This window comes from Xenopus laevis, chromosome 6L, assembly GCF_017654675.1.
Source record: "Xenopus laevis strain J_2021 chromosome 6L, Xenopus_laevis_v10.1, whole genome shotgun sequence".
In the NCBI taxonomy this organism is placed as follows: Eukaryota; Metazoa; Chordata; class Amphibia; order Anura; family Pipidae; genus Xenopus; species Xenopus laevis.
Genome location: NC_054381.1, coordinates 62,138,501 through 62,164,060, shown reverse-complemented (window position 1 = coordinate 62,164,060; position 25,560 = coordinate 62,138,501). Strand labels below are relative to the sequence as shown.

Below are 25,560 nucleotides of genomic sequence, written 5' to 3'. Positions count from 1 at the left end.
CCCTGCTAACTTAGTAGTTTGGAGCCCTCTACAACTGCTGTCTTCCACTGACCCCAGGGGGAGCCACCTGACACAGCCAGTATGGCTCTGGCCTAGAAAGATGTGCTATTTCAGGTCAAGATCTGAGTAAGGTGCTTCAACTGAAATACAAGGGGAACTTTTTTGTATCTCCCCAGGTTAAAGATGCTGGAATAAACGTCAAATTGTGCCATCATCAAGTCTTTGGCATATTACCAGAAAAAAAGAAGCTGGAACATCATGCAATGATGTCAGATTGAGTATGATTACTATGTATGTCATTAGATACCGAGGTAATCAGGAGCAGTAGAATTACAGAGGTTTTACATTACTTTTATTTCAAGAATCATGAATCAAAGGCATTCAGATTTAATTTTTTTTAGGGTTCCTTCACATAATTACAAAATGATTAGATTATATACATTAACCCCAGGCACACCAGAATTACCATTTTAGTGCTGTGCTTTCGATATTTATTATCCTCAAGTGTGTATATACGTGTATAAATAATGTTGATAATAAATGCCTGAAGATTTAATTCAATGTCTGCAGCCCCACATTTCTACCTTGAAATAAGGATTATGCCAATATCTTTTCGTTTAATTAGTGAATTTTTTCTTTGCTGAATATGTGTTCATCAGCAGATTGATTTACTTTATTGAGAACTGGCTTGTCCACAAACTCCACAACACATTTTCCACTGTTGCAAGGAGAATTTTCCAGCTCTAGTACAGTAATGTTGTTAATTTGAGTTGTTGTTAAAATGTTCCTGGGAACATACAAGGTAACCTGAGGACCTCTTACTGGCCAGTACCGCCCCAGGTTAAATCCATTGATCCATATCTGTCCCTGTAAAGAAGAGCAAACATTAGATTAGATGGCACACTAAATTGCTTTGTTTACAAGTAGATGTGAAAATGTAGGATACGAGTTTTCCAGTATCAGAATCTCAATTGCATATGCCAGTATAATTGAGACAGCTCTATAATTGTAGATGCCCCCTTTAACGTCCGATAAATATCAGTGAGATAAGGTATTTCTAGAAAAGTTCATAATATGCAAAATGTAGGCTAAAAATAAGACAAAATAGCAGAGAAATACACTACAATATGCTAATAATTACACGTACATACACTGAGTTGTGCTCCAAAGTTTGGGCAGCTCTGGTAAATGTTTTGTCCATTACCGAAGTAAAACACCTCTGCAGGATAGCATGACATATTTCAACCCACAATAGCACAATCATAACATTATGATTGTGATGTGTTATTTATTAAAGGTCAAGTTGTGTTTTCTTGGAAAACTTTCCAGTTTTTTACATTTGGATTTTTTTTAGAAATAAGCAAACATTCAAGTTGTGAGTTCATTCAAGATAGAAAAAAACCTCACAAACTCAATCTTTGATAAATAGCACCAAAAAGGTGTCATGCAAAAAATCTGGGCCTTGGCAGTTTGTACTTAGTAACACTCCCATAGGAAGAAATAAGAGCCTCTTGTAACCAGCTAACTCCCGTACACACAGTAATAACTGGCACATGGTTTGCTAAAATGCAGTAACTCATAGCAACCTATTAGGAATTGCTTTTATACAAATGATCGCCAACTCCAACCAGCTGGTTGCTACGTATATGAGGCTAGACCTGCTACATTACCCCATAACAGTCGTTCCATTCCATTTTCCCCCATGCTTCCTTATAGGACACTGCTAGTTCAGACATTTCTTAGATTATTTTGAATTTGTTATTTTCCAGTGACATACGGTAAGGATTATGCTTGTATACCATAATGGACCAGGGCACCTCTACTCTAAAGCCAGCTAAACTTTCCCAGAGGTAATCTTTAATATGGGGGTATTGTTAGCATACCTGACTAGAATAGGTTGAAAGGTCTACTGTAATATGCAGGACCCTCTTTTTTCCTCCTGTATAGATCAGTTACTGTACAGCTCTGCAGGATACATTAGCTATTTATGTGTTAATAAAAAAATAATGGTAATGGAGTACTCTGTTGTACTTCCTTTGTATGTGTGAGTTGTACAATAAGTCCAATGCATAAGGTGAAGTTTGGGCTTTAGGAAGAATAGCCATGACATAAATATAACCCAAACATGACTCTAAGGGGGTTATTTATCAAAGTACGAATTTATCTCAATATTTTCAATATTTTTTTGGCTTATTTATTAATACACTTTCCCAAAAATTTTGTTTGCAGGAAAAAAGTCTGAAAAAAATCAGATTTTCAAGATTTTTTCGGGTTTTTCATCCGATTTTCACGTTTTTTTCAGATTGTTTACCCAAATACTCTGATTTCTTATGTTTTTGCCGGGGTATTGCACGAAACCCAGCGCACACCAAAAAATCATTGGGACTTCTCCCATTGACTTATATGCAACCTCGACAGGTCTGAGATGCCGGATTTTCTGATTCTGACTTTTCCATCCTCTGGGTTTAATAAATCCCGAAAAATTTGTGATTTTTTAAATACATTTTTCCTGATTTTTGCATTCAGGGTTATTTAGTCAATAACCCCCTAAGACTCTGGTTACAAATTGTCTTTGGACTGACAGGCACAATGCAGCCACTGTGACAGAAGCTAAGAGGGAAGGGTCATATTTAAAGGGATACTGTCATGTGGGAAAATTGTTTTTTAAAATGAATCAGTTAATAGTGCTGCTCCAGCAGAATTCTGCACTGAAATCCATTTCTCAAAAGAGCAAACAGATTTTTTTAGATTCAATTTTGAAATCTGACATGGGGCTAGACATTTTGTCAATTTCCCAGCTGCCCCTGGTCATGTGACTTGTGCCTGCACTTTAGGAGAGAAATGCTTTCTGGCAGGCTGCTGTTTTTCCTTCTCAATGTAACTGAATGTGTCTCAGTGAGACATGGGTTTTTACTATTGAGTGTTGTTCTTAGATCTACCAGGCAGCTGTTATCTTGTGTTAGGGAGCTGTTATCTGGTTACCTTCCCATTGTTCTTTTGTTTGGCTGCTGGGGGGTGATATCACTCCAACTTGCAGTACAGCAGTAAAGAGTGACTGAAGTTTATCAGAGCACAAGTCACATGACTGGGGGCAGCTGGGAAATTGACAATATGTCTAGCCCCATGTCAGATTTCAAAATTGAATATAAAAAAATCTGTTTGCTCTTTTGAGAAATGGATTTCAGTGCAGAATTCTGCTGGAGCAGCACTATTAACTGATTCATTTTGAATTTTTTTTTTCCCATGACAGTATCCCTTTAACATATGTTTCAGGATGGTTCATACCCTCTTTGTACACTTGGGACTTGCTACATGCCCTAACACACAACAAGTTAGAAATCATAAACTACAGTATATACAATATTTGCTTAATTTCACTTTGATAGTTATATTAACGTGTTAAAGTTATTTTAGTAGATAGTTTACATACTTTTGTCCATCCTGGAAATTGAATAAAGGTATCCTGGGGTAATTGTGGAATTCCAGTGGGAATAATTAGGCTGCCTTTGTAAAACGTCGGAGCTGAAAAGGTGGACGTATATGGACTATGAATGGTGGACAAAAGCCCACTATTAATAGCACTATCTATGTCTAGAGGGTACATTGTCCAGTTCACTAGCGTCTCTCCATTGAGGGTTACATTGGTAAGCAAACCCTAAACACATAAAAGAAATGTTACATTTTAGATGAGTAATCATAAAGTTTAAGGTTACCAAGAAGGAGAAAGGGGTTAGGTCATAATCATTTAAAGAAAAGCAGTGTTTATAGAAAAAATGACAATTGCTCAAAAAGTAAAATTGATTGCACAAATAATGAAATTCCTTTTCTAGTTGATCCAGAGAAACCAACTCCCAAATAAGCTGTCCTCAAAAGAAAAAAAAATCCTTCCTTATACTGAAAAGGCAGTCAAACCAGTCCCTGCACACTTTATAGTTGTAAAAATGGTAAAACCTGGGGCAGAGTATATCTTTAGTCCCCTTCTTGATGTTTATGCACTGCTTATCTTCAGGCAAAACCATTAGTGTGGCAACTGCTGCAGATAGATTTTTGGAACTGTGTCACTAGGTTTATATGTAGCAGTAACTCCACCACTAATTTTACAGTAAAATACATACTACTGACACCGATTTTTAAATTAAATATATAGCAACTTTAGTGTTGTACGCCTCTAGTGTATTTTTGAATTATTTTTTTTTTATACACAGACCTCAGTAAGCAGAATACAGAGTGTTGGATCTGTGACAATGAGGGGCCTGGGTGAAGATCTATGGCTAAAGTAGACGGCAAACAATAACTTCTTAACAGCAATTTCCAAACTTGGAAATATGTTGATGATAATAGAAAAGATGATAATAGAGTACCTCAGTGACAGATAATATAACTGTGAATCATAAATGGTTCGCTTGGTCCCTTTACTTGTAATCCTGCAGGAGAATTCCTGTGTTTTCTCCCTTATGCCAGGAACCTACTAGAGTGTAACACTGTCATTTATAGCCCTCACCCCCCTGGAACCTACAACTATATAATTCTGTAAAAAGTCCACTTCTGCATAATAGTAAGAGATCTGACTAATCATTATTTAATATTTATTGTTTAAATATCAAATCTAAATAGAAAAAAAAGTTTAACTAAGGTATTTAAAGAACTTATTTGTCCTCTGTTTCTTTTTTTATAATATGTAATACACTGCATAACAAAATATGCTCACTTTTTTGTTCAGTCACTGCACATATATACCTTGCTGAACATACCTTAAAATCATTATTGTATCTTCCAAAATTAACCCTGCCCATACTTTCCACCAGCAAGTCCAGTTCTGCTCCCGCTGCTCCAGTTACATTTATGGCAGTCTGTTTATCTCTTTCAAGAACACCTTGTGGAACCTTGAGGGTAACAGAACAAGTACAATTGTTATAGTTGGGGTATATAGGTGTATCCTTTGGATTCTACACTGGGTTTTGGGTTCACCTAAAATAAATACAAGGATTTATAAATATTCAGATTTAGCATGGTAGAATGTTTGGGACTTGGGGTTTCTGAATAACGGATGTTTCTGTAATTTGGATCATCATACCTTAAGTCTAAAAAATCATGTAAACATTAAATCAACTCAATGGGCAGGTTTTGCTTCCAATAAGGATTAATTATATCTTAGTTTGTATAAAGCACAAGATATATATATATATATATATATATATATATATATATATATATATATATATATATATATATATATATATATATATATATATATATATATATATATATATATATGCACAATGCAGGTGCACACCAAACAATGTAAAAAAAACAGCTGCCCATCTGCAAGAAAAGCAGAATATAAGCAAAATAAAGTGGATGTTGGAGTTAAGACAAACATTTCTCAGACCGGGGATAATCCACTAAAATGTTATGCATGGTCTTTATTTAATACACATAAGGTAATAATGTACATAAGATAGTTGGTTCTTTTGCAATCATTTTATACAAAAAAAATGATAGCAATTCCAATAATGTTTCATTCTTACAAGATATGTTACTAATCCCACTGAGAAAAATACAGATTTTTGTAAACACAACAAAATAAATCACAACTGCTATGTCTTTGCTATTATCTATTTTACATTACTTCTGTAAGTACACAAACATAATACTATATTTGCTGCAGTTTTTAAACACAAACTGAAGCTTTTTAGGTAGGAATCTTCTTTGTTTTACTTCCCTTGCAGTGCCTTTAACTTAAAAATAAATGAATATTCAGCTTATCTATCTCAGTTGAGGCTTTACTAACTCTTCAAAATTACCTTTATATACAGGTGGTGTATAATGTTTACGGCTACATTCCCTAGAGCAGGGGTGCCCAAACTTTTTGCAACGAGGGCCAGATTTGGTGAGGTGAAAATGTGTGGGGGCCGACCATTCAGCCCGACATTCTTTGAACCATGAACATTAAGTTAAAGGAATCGAGTAAAAGTAGCAGTAATATTTGGGCACATTAGTGAAATGATTTGCCACTTGGTCTATACTGCTGCCTGTGTGCTGAATATGGGATTCCTGATTGCACTGTGCTGGGGGGCTTCATTATTATTAATTTCATGACGGAGGTTGAGGGCCGGTGTAAATTTGAAAATGGGCCGCAATTGGCCACCGGGCCACACTTTGGACACGCCTGCCCTAGAGTCATCACTAAAATAAAAAGATACTTAATACCTCACAGGCTATTATCACTAAATAATGTGAATGATGCGTTCATTTATGGTTCCTTCATCATTCTTAGATGTTCTTCTAAAGGTTTCCTGTACTGTAAGCTCTCGTTCCATTAATATGCTTTCTTAAAATAGGCAATTCCTATTTGCATGTTATGAAACAGATCAGAGTTGATGTACTACAAATTGTGATACATTGCTCCAAATGAGATGTAAGAATTGTGTTTTTCAACTAATTGAGAGGTTTCTCCTAAATGAGTTCTGAGGCTAATCTAGAATACAATTTATTTGAGTCAAATAAAATCCCAATCTGGTAGAAAGCTTGTACATTACTTATTTAACCTAAGCAGAAGCTTATTTGTATATCAACTGCTTGAGAGAGGTTTATAATGTTGGAAAAAACAGTTCCTTACCCCATTAACCATAACATAGGCACGGTCCCGAACTCCGTTAAATAACGTAGTCAGTGTTGTTGGATTACTGCAATTTATAGGTAACGTTGTTCTATACAGCACAAAGCCAAAATACTACAAATAAAAATAGAAAGAGCATAAGGTGCCAATTCACGCATGCTTCACATCAAGAATAATATGCACAAAATAATGTAAATATAAGTTATTTAATACAAACTTTTAGTAAAGTACAAAATTGGTATGAATAAACTTCTACACAACTTTGTACTAAACATATTTTAATTCTGAAAGAATTTGTAGCACTCTAGTAAATAGTATTTTGCACTTTTTATTAATCAAATTTATCATCCCTACCATTCCCCACTTCCCCCCATTTGTATTCTCTCACAGTCTCTTAAATATCTTGCCCATTGGATGTTAGTGACAAAAATGGGGATGCACCGGATCCCAGGTGTGGTTCAGGATTGGGCTGAATCTGAGCTGTTTTCACCAGGATTTGGTCAAATTCAAGTGCCATACCTGAACCCTTCAAATCACAATACTTTTGGTCACAAGGAAATCACAATTTTTTTACAATGCGCTACAACAATGGTTTTGCTTTCCTTACCTTAATTTAGTTCTTTGTTCTCATGACAAATAGTCATGTGATTTTAAGGATTTGTTTCAGTCAAGCACTTAGATTCAACTAAATCCCAAAAAGGTGGATTTGGTGCATTTCTAACAGAAATTTTTCTACAGAAAAGAACTTTAATGAATTTAAACACTGAGTTTTACATTAAAAAAAAATGGTGGTAGATGCACTCGCTTGTAAATATAACATATTACTTTACCCTTAAAATATATTGAGGTGCGTGAGGTAAAAGTATATAAATTAACCACTGTTATTACAAGTACCTCATAGATCTGCAAAAACATTTTTTAACTTGATTAAAGGGGACCGGTCACCTGAAAAAAATTATTACAAATCCTATTTTATGACGTTTGTCAAGCAAAATAAACCTTAATTACACTATATAAATTATTTGAATCTTGTTTCCTTCCGTCTGGGAATTCATAATTATAGCAAGCAAGCAGGAGCCATTTTCTGGGCACTATTATTAAGACAAGCCTTGCATCAGCTCAAAATCTTGTTTTTGCTTCAGAATGTGGGACCTGATGTTCATCCCCATGCCTTGGCTACACAATTAAATGGTAAGGAGAGAGGGGGACTGTGGGGAGAGCAGTGATTAATAAGCCTAAGGCATAGAGGAGGGGCAGATATATTTGATTGACAGCTAAGATTTTTAAATGAGTTTACAACAGCTATGAATGCTTTAATAAAAAACTAATTTGGATTTCATGTTTTATTTAAAAAGCACTTTTATTATACAGCTTTTTATGTCTGGGTGACAGGTCCACTTTAACGTCTCCACATTCATTAAAAGGAATTATTCACACAATGATCAAAAACATCAGTTCATTTATCAATTAATAACCCCATATTGCACAATCCCCCATATTGATGAATATTATATTTATAATGTGCAAATTCATCAATTGATACATTTAAAACAGATTAAAAAGCTGCCCATGGGGTCCTGACAGCATGGTGCAGTATGATGAATTAGCAATATATAGCCACATTTCTCATTTTTCTGGCTATAGTCACCAGTTTTTTAGGTTTATGGGTGCTTAAGAATGGCATAAACAAAAAAAGCTGTGTCCATATAGAGAGGTTATAACAATTATAATTGATATATGAATTAATGAATCATTGTGTGATTAATTGCTTCTAATGAACTTGGAGACATTAATTAATAAAGTCAAAAAAATTTTCAAATACACATTACCAGAATGCAGATCTATGTGGTAAATAAATAATGGACAAACTGTTTCCAAATGAAAAGATCAGTGAAGACTCCAGTTATAAAATATAAGGATAGTAGAAGTTGAGGAGGAGTTCATGGACCATTTATGGCATGAGATCACAGAAATCCAGGGCGAATTCTAATATCGTCATATCTTAAATTAGTGGATAAAAGCATATAGAACTACCCTCACAGAAACAGTGAACTAATTTAAACCCTGGACAAATTTTCCCAAAGGAAAAGAGCCAGGAAAGAAATATCAAATGTTTTTGTGAACAGGAGCTTTCTTATACTTATAAAGAGAACAAAGGGATAAGTGACTGAGAAGTCTCATGACCATTTACGAGCCAACAAACTCTAATATCCTCATATACTCAATTAGGGCATCTTATAATTCAAAATTATTATAATAATAAAACATACATTACAGGTTGTGTCTCTTGTAAATTATAGTGCTTATTTATGCCTTATTCATAAATTAACTTTATTTTGGTATAAATGTAAAAACATGTTAGAATAGAATATTCTGCCCAGCACCATGAAATTTAAGTGCTGTGTTGAAAATAACTGGTTCTCTCCAGATCAATACAAAGGGAACCTCCTGCACTAAGGATATTGGGCTTGTTAATTGGAGATAATGACATAGCAAATAATAATAAAAAAAAAAAAAAGTTACTAGAATACTAATGAAAGTGTTCAAGGTTATTGATAGTCAAATCGGAGACTGTTGGTGTGGGGAAGGAAATTATTCTACCACTACACCCATCACCCTGAACTTGATTGACTTGAATTGTATTCTGTGATCACAAAAGCAAAAAAGAAGGTCAGAAGCAGCTTCAGTTCATATTACGCTAAACATACCTGTTTCATTTGATCAAATGTTAGAGGATAAGTACTCTGTACTGCTCCATATGGGGCCAATATATCCAAAGCCTCAATAACTGGTTTCACCTGGTAGAGAAATTACCAAAAATCAAAAGGTTCCCAACAAATAGACAACACAGCAGATTGCAAACATGCAAAAATAAAGGTGCAACATTTTCACAAGTGTTCAGTCACAAATAAAATTTAGCAGCCTCTTGTGCTACCTGACCAAATGGCCTACTGGTCAACCGGACAGATTTTTTTTTTTTTAATGAACACAGGTATATAAGGCACAGGATATCCTGTGACCTCACCTCTGATGAAGTGCCAGAAAGAGGCATGAAACCCGTCAGGTGATCCAACATGTCATAGAGTAGGAGTACATATGTAATAGATGCCTGTTTGTTGTTTTAATTACTCAAATAAAGCTAGACAGTGATTTTATCCTATGTGTATGGATTGGTTCTCTCACCTACCTAAACCCCCTCAACCGGACAGATACTGTATGAGCATGAGGGGCTATGCATTATGCTCAAATGATCAGAACAGCAGGGGGTAAAGAGGGGCAGTGATCCCTCTCAAAAGTAAATTCAGCTCTTTCTGGTAAAATAAATATTTATTTAAACGTGACCCATTTCAGATATTAAAAATATGAGATATACAAATGCTTACCTTCTCCATTTTAATTTCTCCATATGCATATTTGGGTGTTGATGGTGGAATAGGACCCTCTGGTATCTCCTTATACTACAAAGAAATAAAAAGGGTTAAATGTATCCAGGGGATTCATGGAGTTTTTGGCAAAGAGATTTATGGAGAACTTAAGGCAAGTCGCACACGCAAATGGGTGATCCACTCTATGTTCTTTGTTTGGCATACACCTGTCAGGGCACACAAGTAGTGATTTTTACGGCCAAAAAAGGAATACTTTTTTTTAGTTTCCACACCAAAATCCACTGTGTGCTCTGTGTTTGTCAATGCACACAATACATGGAGCATTCATGATTAATAGCTCTTCTTCTTGGTCTTTTGTAAATGTACCTTGACCTAAATTTGTAAATCATGTTTTTCTCCATTTGTTTACCTTTTTTATAACTTCTCTGATGGCAAAATATTTATCAGTCAAATCCCCAGCTTCTGATAAAGGGGCGTCATAATCATAACTGGTCGGCTGTGGTGCATACGGTGTGTTGGCACCTGCAAAATAAATACGATTTTCTTAATATTTTTCTGATCATGCACTTTAGTATGGTCATGGATTATTAACATATTTATGTTCAAAGTACTTGGCATGTGTCAAATACTCCACTAGTCTGGACAACAGACCACCAGGCAAGTACACCTGTAACCCTACACGGACGTAGCGACAAAACTAGGTCAAAAATGATAGTTCTTTGTCAGTTCTTTATTTAAACTGGAAAGCTCTCCAAGCAATCCGCTTTTGTTAAACCACTGACGTTACTATAACAGCTCAGAATGTATAGAAACAATATGTTTATTGGTAGCGGTGGCTGTTAAAGCAAGAGAAAAATGCAGCTCCCCTGACAAATCAAAAGCAGCACAGCAATGCAATTATTTGAACAATATAGAACTCATAGTTTTAACATTATGTTAGAGGCCTATGTTCATAAAAAACAAACATAAAAAAATGGTAAGAAATGAACCCCTGCATCCATACATCATAAGTAAGAAACCCATGTTGCTAGATCTTTCTACCCTAAATGCTGTCACAAATCCTGCTTACAATAGTATATAATATTATCCCCCCAAAAAACACAAATTGTCAACAAACGAATACAGTGATTGCAATGTTTTTAAATTATATAGCATCTATACCTCCCAACATGACAACATGATTCTCGCTTGTGCATAAGTTTTTCTCCTAGCAAAAATGCAGCCAAAAATAATCTGTAGTGGAAAAAAATATATCATTCATTTTGGCATGTTCTTTTGTTCTGTGATCACAGTCCCATTGGTACTGAAAATGAGTAATTTGACCTCCCCGTCATTAATTCATGTCATTTCCAGATTCGTCAGCAGAAATTCTCAATATCTCAGGCATAAATTTAAACCAGAATAAACTGAAACTGGAATAAACTTCAAAAAAATAAATAAATAAATAAAAAAACAAACAAAAGCAAAAGTACAAAAAAGTTTAAAAAAAACGATACTTTATATAACTATAACTACCATACTATATAAAACAGACATATAACAACCGATATACAAAAATTCATCATATAATTTTACTCAAGTAAAAAAGCAGCAGGGTATAAAAAAACAATTCTGAAACTATGAGGAGGAAAAGGGTGTAATTCCAACATTTATGAAATAATTTAAGACCGTAGATAAGTATGCAACAACCAATAGGCTAATGCCACACGGGGCTGAAACTCAGGCAGCGGTTTACATTTTGGAGCTGAAAGCATGTTGCCTGCACTCAGGCCAACACAAAGGTTCCAGGTGCAGGCAAAAAGAAGACGGATGCCAGCGTAGGGGCGGATTCTTTGCCTGTTTTTTTTCTGAAGGCTGAGATCAGCCCCGTGTGGTGTAGTGAAGTTGACTTGCAAAATAGACCCTCTTGGAATTGGGATAATCGAATTGATCACGCTATTACCACAAGATACAAAACTAAAACATAGAAAGACTGAGGACCTAGGTAAGAAACATCAAAGAACTGCATCTCTGAACTCTGAAACAGAGTTTAGAGGCCTGCAGCCATTAGCAGATGGTAGAAAGCAGCATGCAAGAAAAAAAGTTTGATTGGGGCCCTTTTTGCACTTTGCACACTGTGTTCAGCTTTGCAAATAAGGCCTCTTATCTTCTGACGAGACTATTTCTTACCATTCCAGTAGCCAAAATTGGTGCCTCCTATAAACATATACCTAACAGATATAAAAAAAGAGGAAAAATTATAGCATGCCGCATACGCCGCCAATTTTCAGTAAAATTTGTTAAGATGCAATTCACTAACATGTTAACACTTGCTCCAATGGCCAAGATCTCATCCAGTGACTTGGTTACCCTCTCTGTTGCTACTACCGAGTGTGGCTCGCCCCAGTGATCCAACCACCCTGTGTAGAATTCTGAGTTAATCTATGATTATGGAGAATAAAAACTTTTAATATTAATCTGCAGATTAAATTGAAAATGTGAAAAAACATTTAATAATCTTTCAGTTATTTAGGAAAATGGGTCCTATTTTATGATCGTGTTTTTTTGTGCCTTAAAGGTACAATAACATCAGAAAATAAGGATGCCATGTTAGCATTTTCATAATACTTTTGAAATTTCTGCTTCTTAACAGCATGAAAACATTTTTTGAAGAACAGTTACTCCAAAAAAAAGTTATGGCTTAGTAGTAATACTTTATCTGTACACACAGTACACCTCTATAATGCTTCTGGTGAGCAAACTGATTTATTTATTACAGCTATAATATACATTTCTCATCTGAACTATATTGAAGAAGTGCTGTAGTCTATCACCTCCAGTGCACTTGGGGTAGGGGTTGTCTCAGTGAGCCGGTAACAGTCAATACACTCGGGTTCAGGGGTCTAAGACTTAGCATGACTTTTACATACTGCTAGGAGCGCCCTGGGCATTCCAAATTAAAGCTACTAAACAGATTCAGCGGTAGATACCCATTTGTGACTATAGAAACAGTTAAAAATCTTTGCTTACCAATGGTCCTTTTGGCTCACAGTGTCTTTGAACTAAAAATGTTTCAGTAATATTGGAACCTGCAAGTGACAACATTTCAGAAATATTTTAATACATGGGACAATTATATAATAAAATGTAAGGAAAAGTGCAAATTACTTTTTTTTGACAATTACATTCTAAGTCTCCAAATTTTTGAGCACGAGGATATAGAAGTAAAATCCTACCTTCATCAAGTGCACCAGAAAGCTACAGATAATCACACCACACAATTAAAAAAGGGCATACATATTCCAAAAAGGGAGAGGATAAGGAAGCAACCCTCTGTGGTAATAAATATAAATGTGCACCGAAAACTCCTATACAAGTTAATAGACAGAAGTAGTATCTCACATGGTGAACTTCGGCAAGCTCATATCATGCATTATCTATCAGTATAACTCATCTAATGAAAGTATTTCAGGGGCATATTTATATATGCATATTTCGCTTGGCGAAGGGAGGAAAGGAGCAAGAAAGTTGAGGTCAAATGCATGTTATATAAAACTTCCCCTTTAACTCTACTCTGCAGCACAGTTGTGACTTGAAGCAGTTATGTTTACTTTTAGTTTATTATAGAATGCCTTAGTGATTATTCAAAACCAATAGCAAAAATTGCCTTCCTCGTCTGCTCTTTTCCAACTTCAAAATAGGGAACACTGATCCAGAAGTAAATAACCTATTGTTCTGCGATGCTACAAACATTATTGTTAGTTTTCTTTTGTATGGGCAAACTGGACCATAGCAAACAGATAGCTGCTGTAATTAAAATTGCAGAACTACTAAACAAGAAGCTAAAAAAATCAAGAACTACAAAAACAATAAAAAAAGGAAGACCAATTGTACATCATTGTAGAATATCACTGTCTACAACATACTAGTACTAATTTAAAGGTGAATTCCTCCTTTAAGAATCCAATGCATCAAATATGTGGTTCTTTATTCAGGTAACATATTATACAACAAGGTATCAAAGACTTGGAATTTATAAAATGCATAAACAACTCACCTGGTCCAAAATCTACTGTTGTGTATAAGCCTTGAATAGTTCCGCACCTTACAAGCTGTAGCGCAGAGCCATCAGTTGTGAATAAAATCACCTCGTCCCCTAAGTGATGGCGGAAAAGTTGTAAGAGATGTCGTAGATAATTGTAATCACAAGTAAAATAGCTGCCATACTCATTTTCAACCTGTTATAAAACAAAAAACAAATATAGAATCTTATGCAAACTACCGTTGCAGTTTATGAAACATTCTTGTGGTAAAACTGTTGCTGATCAGTAAAAGCACAGTCCCAACTGCAAACTTCTTGCGCATGAACATCAATAGCCATTGCACTCCTCTAAACTACTTTGCCCCATATGTAAATAAGAAATTGGCTGGGCTACTTTAAGTGAGACAGAAGATGAAAAGGAATGGTTATTTCTTCAGAGGTTGGACACTTATGTATTTATTATTTGGAGTTTGGAGGTATGATGTTTTAGATTTCCTTCACAGATCCTGTAGCCCCATATTATTTTTAGCTACTTCCTCTTTTGTAACAACCCCTAAACTTAGCAGCAGAACCCTAGTGCATGATGTGTTGTGCTGTACCTCATGTACCTGGGACAGAACCTTGAAAAATCAAAGATGGTGAGCCAAAAGCTCTGAGCTGCTATGTCGTGTTTAAATCTCTACACATTTCCCATTAATATGTGTATACAAATGCAACAAGTGCTCACATAAAATTGAATGCAATAGCTTTCAAGGTCACTCTGAAATCCAAAAAAACTGGCTTCTGAATTTTGAGTAAATTCTGTTGCAGAGTAACTCTTGTAAGTTTATGGGATCCATAACATACTTTCCTCTGTTTTAAAGGAAAACTATACCCCCAAAATGAATACTTAAGCAACAGATAGTTTATATCAAATTGAATGACATATTAAAGAATCTTACCAAACTGGAATATATATTTACATAAATATTGCCCTTTTACATCTCTTGCCTTGAACCACCATTTCGTGACTCTATCTGTGCTGCCTCAGAGATCACCTGACCAGAAATACTACAACACTAACTGTAGCAGGAAGAAGTGAGGAAGCAAAAGGCAGAACTCTGTCTGTTAATTGGCTCATGTGACCTTACATGTGGTTTGTAAGTGTACACAGTGAATCTTACGATCTCAGGGGGCGGCCCTTATTTTTTAAAATGGCAATTTTCTATTTTTGATTACCCAATGGCACATACTACTAAAAAAGTATATTATTATGATAATGGTTAATTTACATGAAGCAGGGTTTTACACATGAGCTGTTTTACTCAGTATCTTTTAATAGAGACCTACATTGTTTGGGGGGTATAGTTTTCCTTTAAGGCACTGTATTTAAACACAGGGGTGCCTGGGATCCCTGTACTAATGACTCTTTAAATGACATGTAAACTTTCCCCACAAAAATATAATCAGTGAACATCCTCTTTGAAATCTTTAATACCTGCCACTCTGGTTGTTAAGGATCCCCTTAATCACTTAGAATTCATTCGACTCCTCTAACCCACTCAGACCCTTCCTCAGGAATTTACTTTGGCTGTTGGCTACTGAACATGCTCAGTTCTTCTCAGCTCAGATTACCAAACACTCCAGTGTAACAGCCAATGAAGAGATAACATTGCTGGCTCCCATAGAAACTTTGCTCTAGCTGTCTGATCATATTTTTTTCTCCTAACCACCACATTTATCAACACTGGGCAATTTTGGTCCAGAACAGTAACATATGGTAACAAAACTAAATTTTAATTTCATCATTTATCATTTTTTACATGCAGCTGGGTAAAAAAAAGATAATCATTGAAGGCTCACTGTGTGCTACTGCCTAGGGTCAAATTTGATACATAAGTCCCAATATGCATTATTTGTACGTACTTCTTTATTAAGCTTACATTTTTTTTTTTAAAATAGATTAAAAACAAAGAAATGTCCTTTGGATTAAGCAATTTGGAGGTCCTAAGCATTTATATACAACTATGCCACATCTAGTGATATGATTGCAAAAGATAAAGTGATTTCATGACTATTATTATAAAAAAAAAAAAACATGGGACTATGAATAAAACCATTGAAAGAAGGAAAGGGTAATGTTGCTATATGGTAACAGGCAAAAAGAATATCTTAACTTTTTTAAGAAATGCATAATGCAGATATTGTGTAAAGGTTTACATTAAACAGAAGTTAACTTTTACTGCCCTACTGCAGTTAGAATAAGTAAGCATCTACTTACATTCTAGGTAGATCGTGCACCTTAGATATTTTGAAAAAAGCAATCCTAAAATTTGTCTAGTGTCTAGTATTTACCTGGACACTTATAATTGGGCCGCCATTGTGGTACAACAAAGGTTTCATCTTGGGCAAAAACACTCCCATCCAATTATCCACAGCCTGAAGATAATCTGAATGAAACAAGACATGGAAATGTGCTGTTTAATGATTTCTAGTTAATGAGTACCTAAATACTTATATAAAGATTTAAATTCTTTCAATGTAAAGCATGAAATAGCCATCCATTCAGCTGTTACTGAGCTACAAATCACAACCATCAAAAAGCAATGTCACACTTATGTATGTGAAAACTGTTTTCAAGATAAAATACTCCATTTCTAAGGAAATTGCCACTTAAACGGACCTTTAACGTAATTAACAGGTACAGGTATGTTTTACTGTATTGTGGCTTGACATGCATCATTTTTAGTCAGGGACTAGAAAAGAAATATAAATGAAAACAGGTGTTACCAGAAAGGGAAATTAAATATATAATTTAGAATTAGAAAATAAAAATGTAAAGACTCAAGCCAACAATGGATATAAACAGCAAGGTCACAGGACTCATATAATAGGAACAACTGGGAAAGCACGGCAATATTGGACAATAAAATACTGAATCTTTTTATTTATATTTGCATAAAATTCATTCAAGCTTAGTTAGTTAGTTGACATCCCAAAAATATGAGAGAGTTGAGCACATTACCTGGATCAGAACTTCGAAGGACAATTGATTCTTTTGCTAGAAGCCATGCTGGCAAACCTCCCTGTTGGGAAATTAAAGAGAGAGCTTAGCTTTTTCGTTCAGGGACTATATACAGGTAAGGTATCTATCAACCAGAATACTTTGTGTTTTCCAGATTAGGGATCTTTCGGTTTGGATCGCCATAACTTAATTTAGGTAAAAAAAAAAGAAGAATCCACGATTTGACCTTATTTATTATTATAAAGGCACGATTTATTTGGATCGGGTAGAAACAATAGAGTGAAAATCTGAATTTTTTTTTAGGCTTTTTTCTGGGCTTATTCCCGAAAAGTCAGAACTTTTGCCTAAAAGTCAGATTTTCAGGCAAATTCCAGCGCAGACCACAGAAACTTCCAAATAGGATAGGGACTTCTCCCATTGACTTAGGGGGCATGGGCAGGACTGCTCTCATGGGTCCCTTCGGAACGTGTCCCAGACTGTTGTGAAAAGGGTGCGGATTTGGACAGATCGGGGCCGAGTTTTGGTGGCGCTAGTTGAGTTTATGGGGCCCCCGCAATTAATTATTGCCACCCAGAGTATAAACATTACAGAGGCACTCCCTTTTTGTACAAACATTGTTTCTGCAGGTGTATTTAAAAGTGATCAGGGTATAACTTTTTGCTGTGGTGTCTTACTTGTGCCACGATCTTGATTTCTCAGTCTCCCCCAAACAAAACCAATTCTGCTGCCTCATGAACAATGACAAGGATGCCATAATCATTTATATATTGTTAGTTCTTGGCCTGGCCAGGTTATTCAATATTATCAAACCAGTGATGCCAATTAGAAGACACAGAATTATAATTCACTGGACTGCCAATATGTTAAGACCAAACCCCAACTGTTAAATGTTTTCCCCAGACCGCACTCCACTTCAGCAAAAAAAATAAAAAAGATTCACCAGCCATAAAGGCTAAAGTTAATGGTATTTTTCAGAACCACCCGTCACATCTTCTGACAGCCAGCCCCTATAAGCCTGATATGATTAAGTGCTGTTTAGGCGTCAAATACTCAAGATACAATATTAAGAAAGAGAGCTCAGAAAAGAGCAACTTCTCTAAAAACCATTTGTGAAGGGCAGTTTACAACCCAAAACATTCCTACATGTGTTTTCATTAGCAGATTAGTAGTCAGCACAACTGTAACTCTCTTCTTTGGCTGGGTGCACGTCCTCCAATAGCAACCTTCCACTGGCAATACTGGCGAAGAAATTAGTACAGCACCCACTATTTAGAATAAAACGGCCTTTATTGGACCAAGGGCATTACATGTGTTTTCATGTCAAAGATTTCCTGCCAAGAGCCCTACCCAAAAGAGCTCACATTTTATGTGCCATAGGCCTAAGGGGATTACTGCATTCAGCAACCAAAACATTCAAAATGTTCTTATATAATAACTGAAACCAGTGTGCTTTACCATGTCCCATTCTGCACATATGTAAGGACCTGCTCTCAGGATCACCAGCAGCCCAATTTCATTTGCAAGTTTCAAGAATGACTCAATATCATGATCTCCAGAAAAGTTGTAAACACCTGGCTTTGTCTCATGGAAATTCCATGGTACATAACTGTATAAAAACAAAACACAGATCTATTTATTATTAATATGAATTTCTTGAACACAATGTGACATGATAAATATGTAAAAAATATCAATATCTGTGTGTGTATTTTGGTACTGTTTAAGAACTATAAGCTCCCCCAGCAGCATCTGATATTGACTTAAATCATGTTCACTGCTGCCACTGGATGCACACTCTCATCTCTGCAGTGAAAACCAATTGGAAACACAAAAAAGTGAAATTACTTTATTACAAAACCATGGGGGTTATGTAATAAAGGGAACTAAGTTTGCCATGGGCAGCAACCAATCAGCAGGTAGCATTTACGGTCACCTGTTTAAATGCAAACATCTTATTGGTTGCTATGGGTTACTGCTCCTGGGCAAACTTAGTGCCTTATATTACATATGTGTACGGACTGGCAAAGGCTGCAGAGTGGAGAGTGTGTAGATGGCAGCCACAGTAATTAAACATGATCAGAGATATTGCTTCGAGATACATTTAGGGTGTACCAGAGCTTATACTGCCTTACATCTCTAAGGTTGACATCTTCTCCATGCTGCACCATGCAACCCTATGCTGGACTATGAGTTTTGCAGCTAATGGAATCTGGTTAGTCATTAAGGGTCATTAAGAAACTTGAGAATGCTAAGAGCCTATTATTGGTAAAAAAAAAAGCTCATATTCAGTCTTTTTCCTCTATACTTTATTCAAAGTGAAAAAACAATTATTTTGCCCCTTTTTGTCTACTCCTCATTTTAACTTTAACTTTAATTCCAACTGTGTTTACAGCAAAAGGGACAGCTGTGCTCAGCAAAGAACAGTTTTAATTAAATAGGTGGGGGTGCAATGAGGAAGTGACCACAACATTTATACAAAAATAAATTCTCTGCACTCAGCTATATTGATATATTTAGGACAGTAAGACCTTTTTGTGCATCCCAGGTCTGGCGAGTCCTACGCTCACTTTTATCTGAATCCACTATTTCATTATACAGTTTTCACAGGGACTACATTTTATCTTTTATTTGCATTGGAAGGCTTAAATATAAATTGGTCATCTTAAATATATTAAAATATAAAGACGAACAATACCTGTTTAATTTAAACTTGAGGGCATTTTAGTAACTTATGCTCAAACGTCCTAAATATATTGATATTGGAGAATGCAGAGGATTTCTTGTTTTTGTCTAGAAATTATTCATTAATTTTTGTCATGATCCCACTATCCAAGGACATGTGGTATGTGTTTTAAAAAACAGTGCATATATTTAATTTGACACTATCCTTATATACAGTTTGGGAACCCCTCTCAGCCTGCATAATAATTTACTCCACTTTCAACAAAAAAAGATAGCAGTGGTATGTCTTTCATTTCCTAGGAACATCTGAGTACTGGGGTGTTTTCTGAACAAAGATTTTTAGTGAAGCAGTATTCAGTTGTATGAAGTTAAATAAAATGTGAAAACTGTCTGTGCAAAAATGGGGGTACCCTTGTAATTTTGCTAATTTGAATGCATGTAACTGATCAATACTGATTACTGGCAACACCAAATTAGTTGTATGAGCTTGTTAAGCCTTGAACTTCATAGACAGGTGTGTCCAATCATGAGAAACGGTATTTAAGGTGGCCAATTGCAAGTTGTGCTTCTGTTTGACTCTTCTCTGAAGAGTGACAGCATGGGATCCTCAAAGCAACTCTCAAAAGATCTGAAAACAAAGATTGTTCAGTATCATGGTTTAGGGGAAGGCTACAAACATCTCAGAAGTTTAAACTGTCAGTTTCATCTGTAAGGAATGTAATCAGGAAATGGAAGGCCACAGGCACAGTTGCTGTACAACCCAGGTCCGGTAGGCCAAGAACAATACAGGAGCGGCATTGTGAGAAATGTTAGAAATCACCTCCAAAGACCTGCAAGAACATCTTGCTGTAGATGGTGTATCTGTACATCGTTCTACAATTCAGCGCAATTTGCACAAAGAACATCTGTATGGCAGGGTGATGAGAAAGAAGCCCTTTCTGCACTCATGCCACAAACAGAGTTGCTTGTTGTATGCAAAAGCTCATTTAGACAAGCCACAGTCATTTTGAAGACAAAAAATGTAGTTATTCGATCATAACAAAAAGAGCTTTGCATGCAGAAAAGAACACTACATTCCAAGAAAAACACCTGCTACCTACTGTCAAATTTATTGGAGGTTCCATCATGTTGTAGGGCTGTGTGGCTAGTTCAGGGACTAAGGCCCTTGTTAAAGTCGAGGGTCGGATTAATTTAACCCAATATCAAAAAATTCTTCAGGATAATGTTCAAGCATCAGTCACAAAGTTGAAGTTACACAGGGGTTGGTATTCCAACAATACAATGACCGAAACACACTTGGAAATCTACAAAGGCATTTATGCAGAGGGAGAAGTACAATATTCTGTAATGGCCGTCACAGTCCCCCGACCTGAATATCATCGAAAATCTTTGGGCTGATTTGAAGCAGGCTGTCCTTGCTCTGCAGTCATCAAATTTAACTGTATGGACGAATGGTCAAAAATAACGCCATCCAGAATCCAGACACTCATTGAAGGCTATAGGAGGCATCTAGAGGCTCTTACATTTGCAAATGAAGGCTCAGCGAAGTATTGATTTAATAGCTCTGTTGGGGTGCCTAAATTTAAGCACCGGTCTAATTTTGTTATGATGCATATTGCATATTTTCTGTTAATCCAATACACTTTATATCACTGCTGAAATACTACTGTTTCCATAAGGCATGTGGTATATATAAAAAGGAAGTTGCTACTTTGAAAGCTCAGCCAATGAAAAACAAAACTCCAATGAATTAAGAGGGGTTCCCAAACTTTTTCATATGACTGTAGTTGGCATGGAAGGATATAGAAAGGTCTACCAAAGCATTGGAACACATTTTTACAACTAATATAATCTGAATGAGGAATATGAAGCAAGCAGAACATGTAAGAACTGAATTTCTAATTTGTCCTTGTACTGATTCAATCTTGATGTCCACAAAGTTAGGGAGGTGGAAACTCACCATTAGTGTTTCAGTTCACTATGGCCACACACTTACCAACAATCAATCATGCTAGGTAAGACAAGGTGTAAGAGGAGATGCAATACTCTCAGGTGGATTACTGTTTACATTTGAGCAATTTGAAAACCTATTTTAGCACATAGATGCACATGAGGTCTATAAAAATGGTTAATTTTATAGCAAGATCAAACATTGGTAAAAAATAAGCAGGGGCCAAAATCTTCAGTGACACATTTAAATAAGAAATTTTTGGCCTATCAAACTTTAAAAACACTAAGATGGTGTGAGATGATTAATAAAAACCAGGGGTTAATATTTTTTGAAACAAATATGTTTTCCCTGTTAAACAGTGTCCCAAGAAAATATTTTTTATTGTGATACTTTAAAAAGAGATAGTTTAAAATAAAATATTTACGTGTAAATAGCATCTAATCCTGCCATCTTCATCTTCAGTAGGCGGTCTTTCCAATAAAATTGTGGAATTCTAGAATAATGAATACTTCCTGAAATGTAATGGAAAGGCTGCCCATCTTTACGAAAACAATTGTGCTCAAAATCTATCTCAAACGTTCTTGAGGATGTTGTCTAAAGAAAAAAAAAACAGGATTATATTTTACACTACAATAAGCATTTTTATCTCAAAAAGGGGAAGTAAAGTAAATGTGCACAAACTGCTTCCTTGGTAATAATTCGTTAATCAGGAGGGTTCTTTTCAAAACCTTTTTGCAGAGGCTGCTGCCTATGCTGTCCCAAAGCTCAGCACAGTGCTCGGCCACCTGCTGCAAACACACCTCCCCAATTGCATGTATTGTGATACAATATTCTCATTATGGTGCAACTGCAATAAGTGATACATTAAATTTTCAGAAAATGTTGCAGGGTTTTAAAAGCGTCCTCTTCTTGGCCCAGAGGTTCATTCCCTCTGCCCTACATCCCACCACTGTTAAGTTATTGTTTTTGGGTTCTGGAGGGATTGATGACATTCCCCCACACAGTACTTACTATAGCGTACATCATGGAGAGTCCTGCATAATCAGAGCATTGCACTGCACTTGGAGTGTAGCTTTGTCTCTCCTGAGACCAGCACAATGGTCTGACAGTTGTGGGATTGTGAAATTTTATAAAACACATAGCAAAATACTCAGGGGAATACTTTCTGCTAATTATATTTTTTGTGAGTATTTCCTTTACCTCCAAATAAAACTGTTAAAAACTAGCTTTATTTCCATTGTAAACCAACATTTAAAGAGTAAATATTGCAATTTTTCCCCACTGCAGCTGTGCGCTAATAAAACTCCAGATAAGGGAAACATAAGGGTCAAATAAAAATTGCACCAGATGAATACTATGGCACCAGGCTGTGGGGGAAACAATTGTTACACTTTATACTGAATGTGACCGAGTACTACTCTCAAGCTGAGAACGTGTAAAGTGTGCACAGAAACATGCTGTCAACTTGTACTGGATGTACTTTGTGTGTATTAGAGAGGACATTATTACAAGTCAGTCACATTGGTTTGTGATATAATGTCACCGATATCATATCATAATTATTTTTTTATAAATAGTGCCAACATATTTAGCAGTGCTTTTCAGACATATACTTCATTCATATTTGTCCCTGGTATTATATCTACCTGTCCGGTGAAAAAGATGGTTGTTGTCAATGTTATTATTTGGGAAGAAAAATACAAATATAGAAAAACTGGTTTATTCCAGAAATGGTGACAACGCTAGTCACTGCCCCTGTGAAGCAGTGGATTGTTTTTTTTGTTTTTTTTCAAGCCTGCTTCCTCTTCACACTAAACGGTAACTGGCATAATGTCTTAAAAATATCAATCATTATCACCGTATCAATCATTTTAGTTCAATATGGGACAACAACGAATTTTACTTTCATTAGTGCAAAGCTAATTTAACACTTGACAACTCTAGGAAATAAGGCTGTAAATTATATCCTTATAAACGGTGAGTTTGGATGTCATCAGTTATAAACGGTGAGTTCGGATGTCATCAGTTATAAACGGTGTCATTTCTGCCACATGACTCACTGAAACTTGTGTATTATAAATAAAGTACCCCAGGTGCAAAATATGAGGATATTATGAGTTACCTCGGATTACCATGACCTATATATATGGTCATGAATCTCCTCGTTAACTTATAATATCCTTATACTTTACAAGAGGGGGTACTTTATTCACTATATATATATATATATATATATATATATATATATATATATATATATATATATATATATATATATATATATATATATATAGTCCGTTCGTAGAGCGCACACCATAATAATAACCTGGGTGCCAGTCTAAATGTAAATCATAGAGTCAATCCAGAAATGACGGCACTCTCAGGAATTTTTTCCTGAGAGTGCCGTCATTTCTGGATTGACATATATATATATATATATATATATATATATATATATATATATATATATATATAGTCCGTTCGTAGAGCGCACACCATAATAATAACCTGGGTGCCAGTCTAAATGTAAATCATAGAGTCAATCCAGAAATGACGGCACTCTCAGGAATTTTTTCCTGAGAGTGCCGTCATTTCTGGATTGACATATATATATATATATATATATATATATATATATATATATATATATATATATATATATATATATATATATATATATAGACAAATACAAGAGTCCTCTGCACTCAACCCATTATCAATATATTTAAGACAGTGACATTTTGTGCATACTGCTACTGAAAAATGCCTTACCCTTTAAACAACACAGGGATTGTTTGTCCATATATTGCAATATATTTAAGCTGGCCAACTACGTCAAAGTCATCCCATATCTGGCCAGTGATTGTTTAGGTTGTACCTTCACCCTGTATTCTTGCCGGGTAGAAACTGCTGTCAAGCATAAACCACCTTTTCCCCTATTTAGTAACAGTACATTAAATGCTTTATAATTAATACATTTATGAATGTAATAATGTTAATTATTAATTCTTATTCTCTACTAATAATACAACTGAAAAAATGTGCCCTGCATCAGATATTGCACCTTGTTTTGGACCAGTTTGGGTGTGTATATATATATATATATATATATATATATATATATATATATATATATATATATATATATATATATATACACACACACATATATACACTCAGTTTGAAAATTTAAGAAGGGGAAATGCAATGATTCGTGTTTCTGAAAACACGAATAGTTAATCGAAATACTAACATTACAGGGTGAAGGTACAACCTAAACAATCATTCATAAAGCAGCAGTAAACGACTTTAGAAAAGGAGGCATTAAAAAGCTTTAGGCAAAGCAGAATTGCATACATGTAGCCACCTCTAGGAATACTTTGTGATTTAATTATCACATGTGGTTTTAGCAAGACTCTTCTATATTACATGTAATGATTAAAAAGGTAATAGAAACGTAGCAAGAAATGAAACACTCACGCTGACTGAGCCATATACAACCACCATTAGAAAAATGCGTAAAGTCGCCCACAGCCACATCATTTTGTCATTTCATCCAAACACATATTGAGAGAACTTTTCCGGGATCCTCGTCTCATGACTTTCGCTAGGATCAGCTGATCTTTTGTCACCTGCTAGTGCGTTCCACTGACGTCACGATCACATGACGATGCAGCGTCTAGTCTGAAGCAGTGGTTTTCTACATGGGGAGCAAAATACAAATATGGCGTATTGGTCTCTTTTCGGCTGTGTAGTAGTGTAGAAAGATGGTCGGTCATGTAGATTAGGGAGTCGTGCTAGATGGATGGCCCATAGTGGCTTTTGTATGGCTACAAGATCAAGATGGGGGGACGGAAGGAGGTGAACGTTTGGTGGGCAATAAAATGGGCTGCAGCC

At 35.6% G+C, this 25,560-nt stretch overlaps 1 protein-coding gene across 1 annotated transcript; it reads right to left on the bottom strand.

Annotated features, from left to right (window-relative positions):
* Positions 1-391: 391 nt before the first annotated feature.
* Positions 392-25,252, bottom strand: glb1l.L (galactosidase beta 1 like L homeolog; the record flags this gene model as incomplete). The annotated part of the gene is given in 16 exon segments (NM_001127812.1): positions 392-867; positions 3,431-3,655; positions 4,752-4,883; positions 6,620-6,733; positions 9,328-9,417; positions 10,003-10,077; positions 10,415-10,527; positions 12,175-12,215; positions 12,305-12,426; positions 13,015-13,073; positions 14,042-14,222; positions 16,361-16,455; positions 17,031-17,091; positions 18,486-18,636; positions 22,088-22,257; positions 25,144-25,252. Coding segments are annotated over 16 exon segments (1,938 nt in total). The 3' UTR covers positions 392-621.
* Positions 25,253-25,560: the final 308 nt, after the last annotated feature.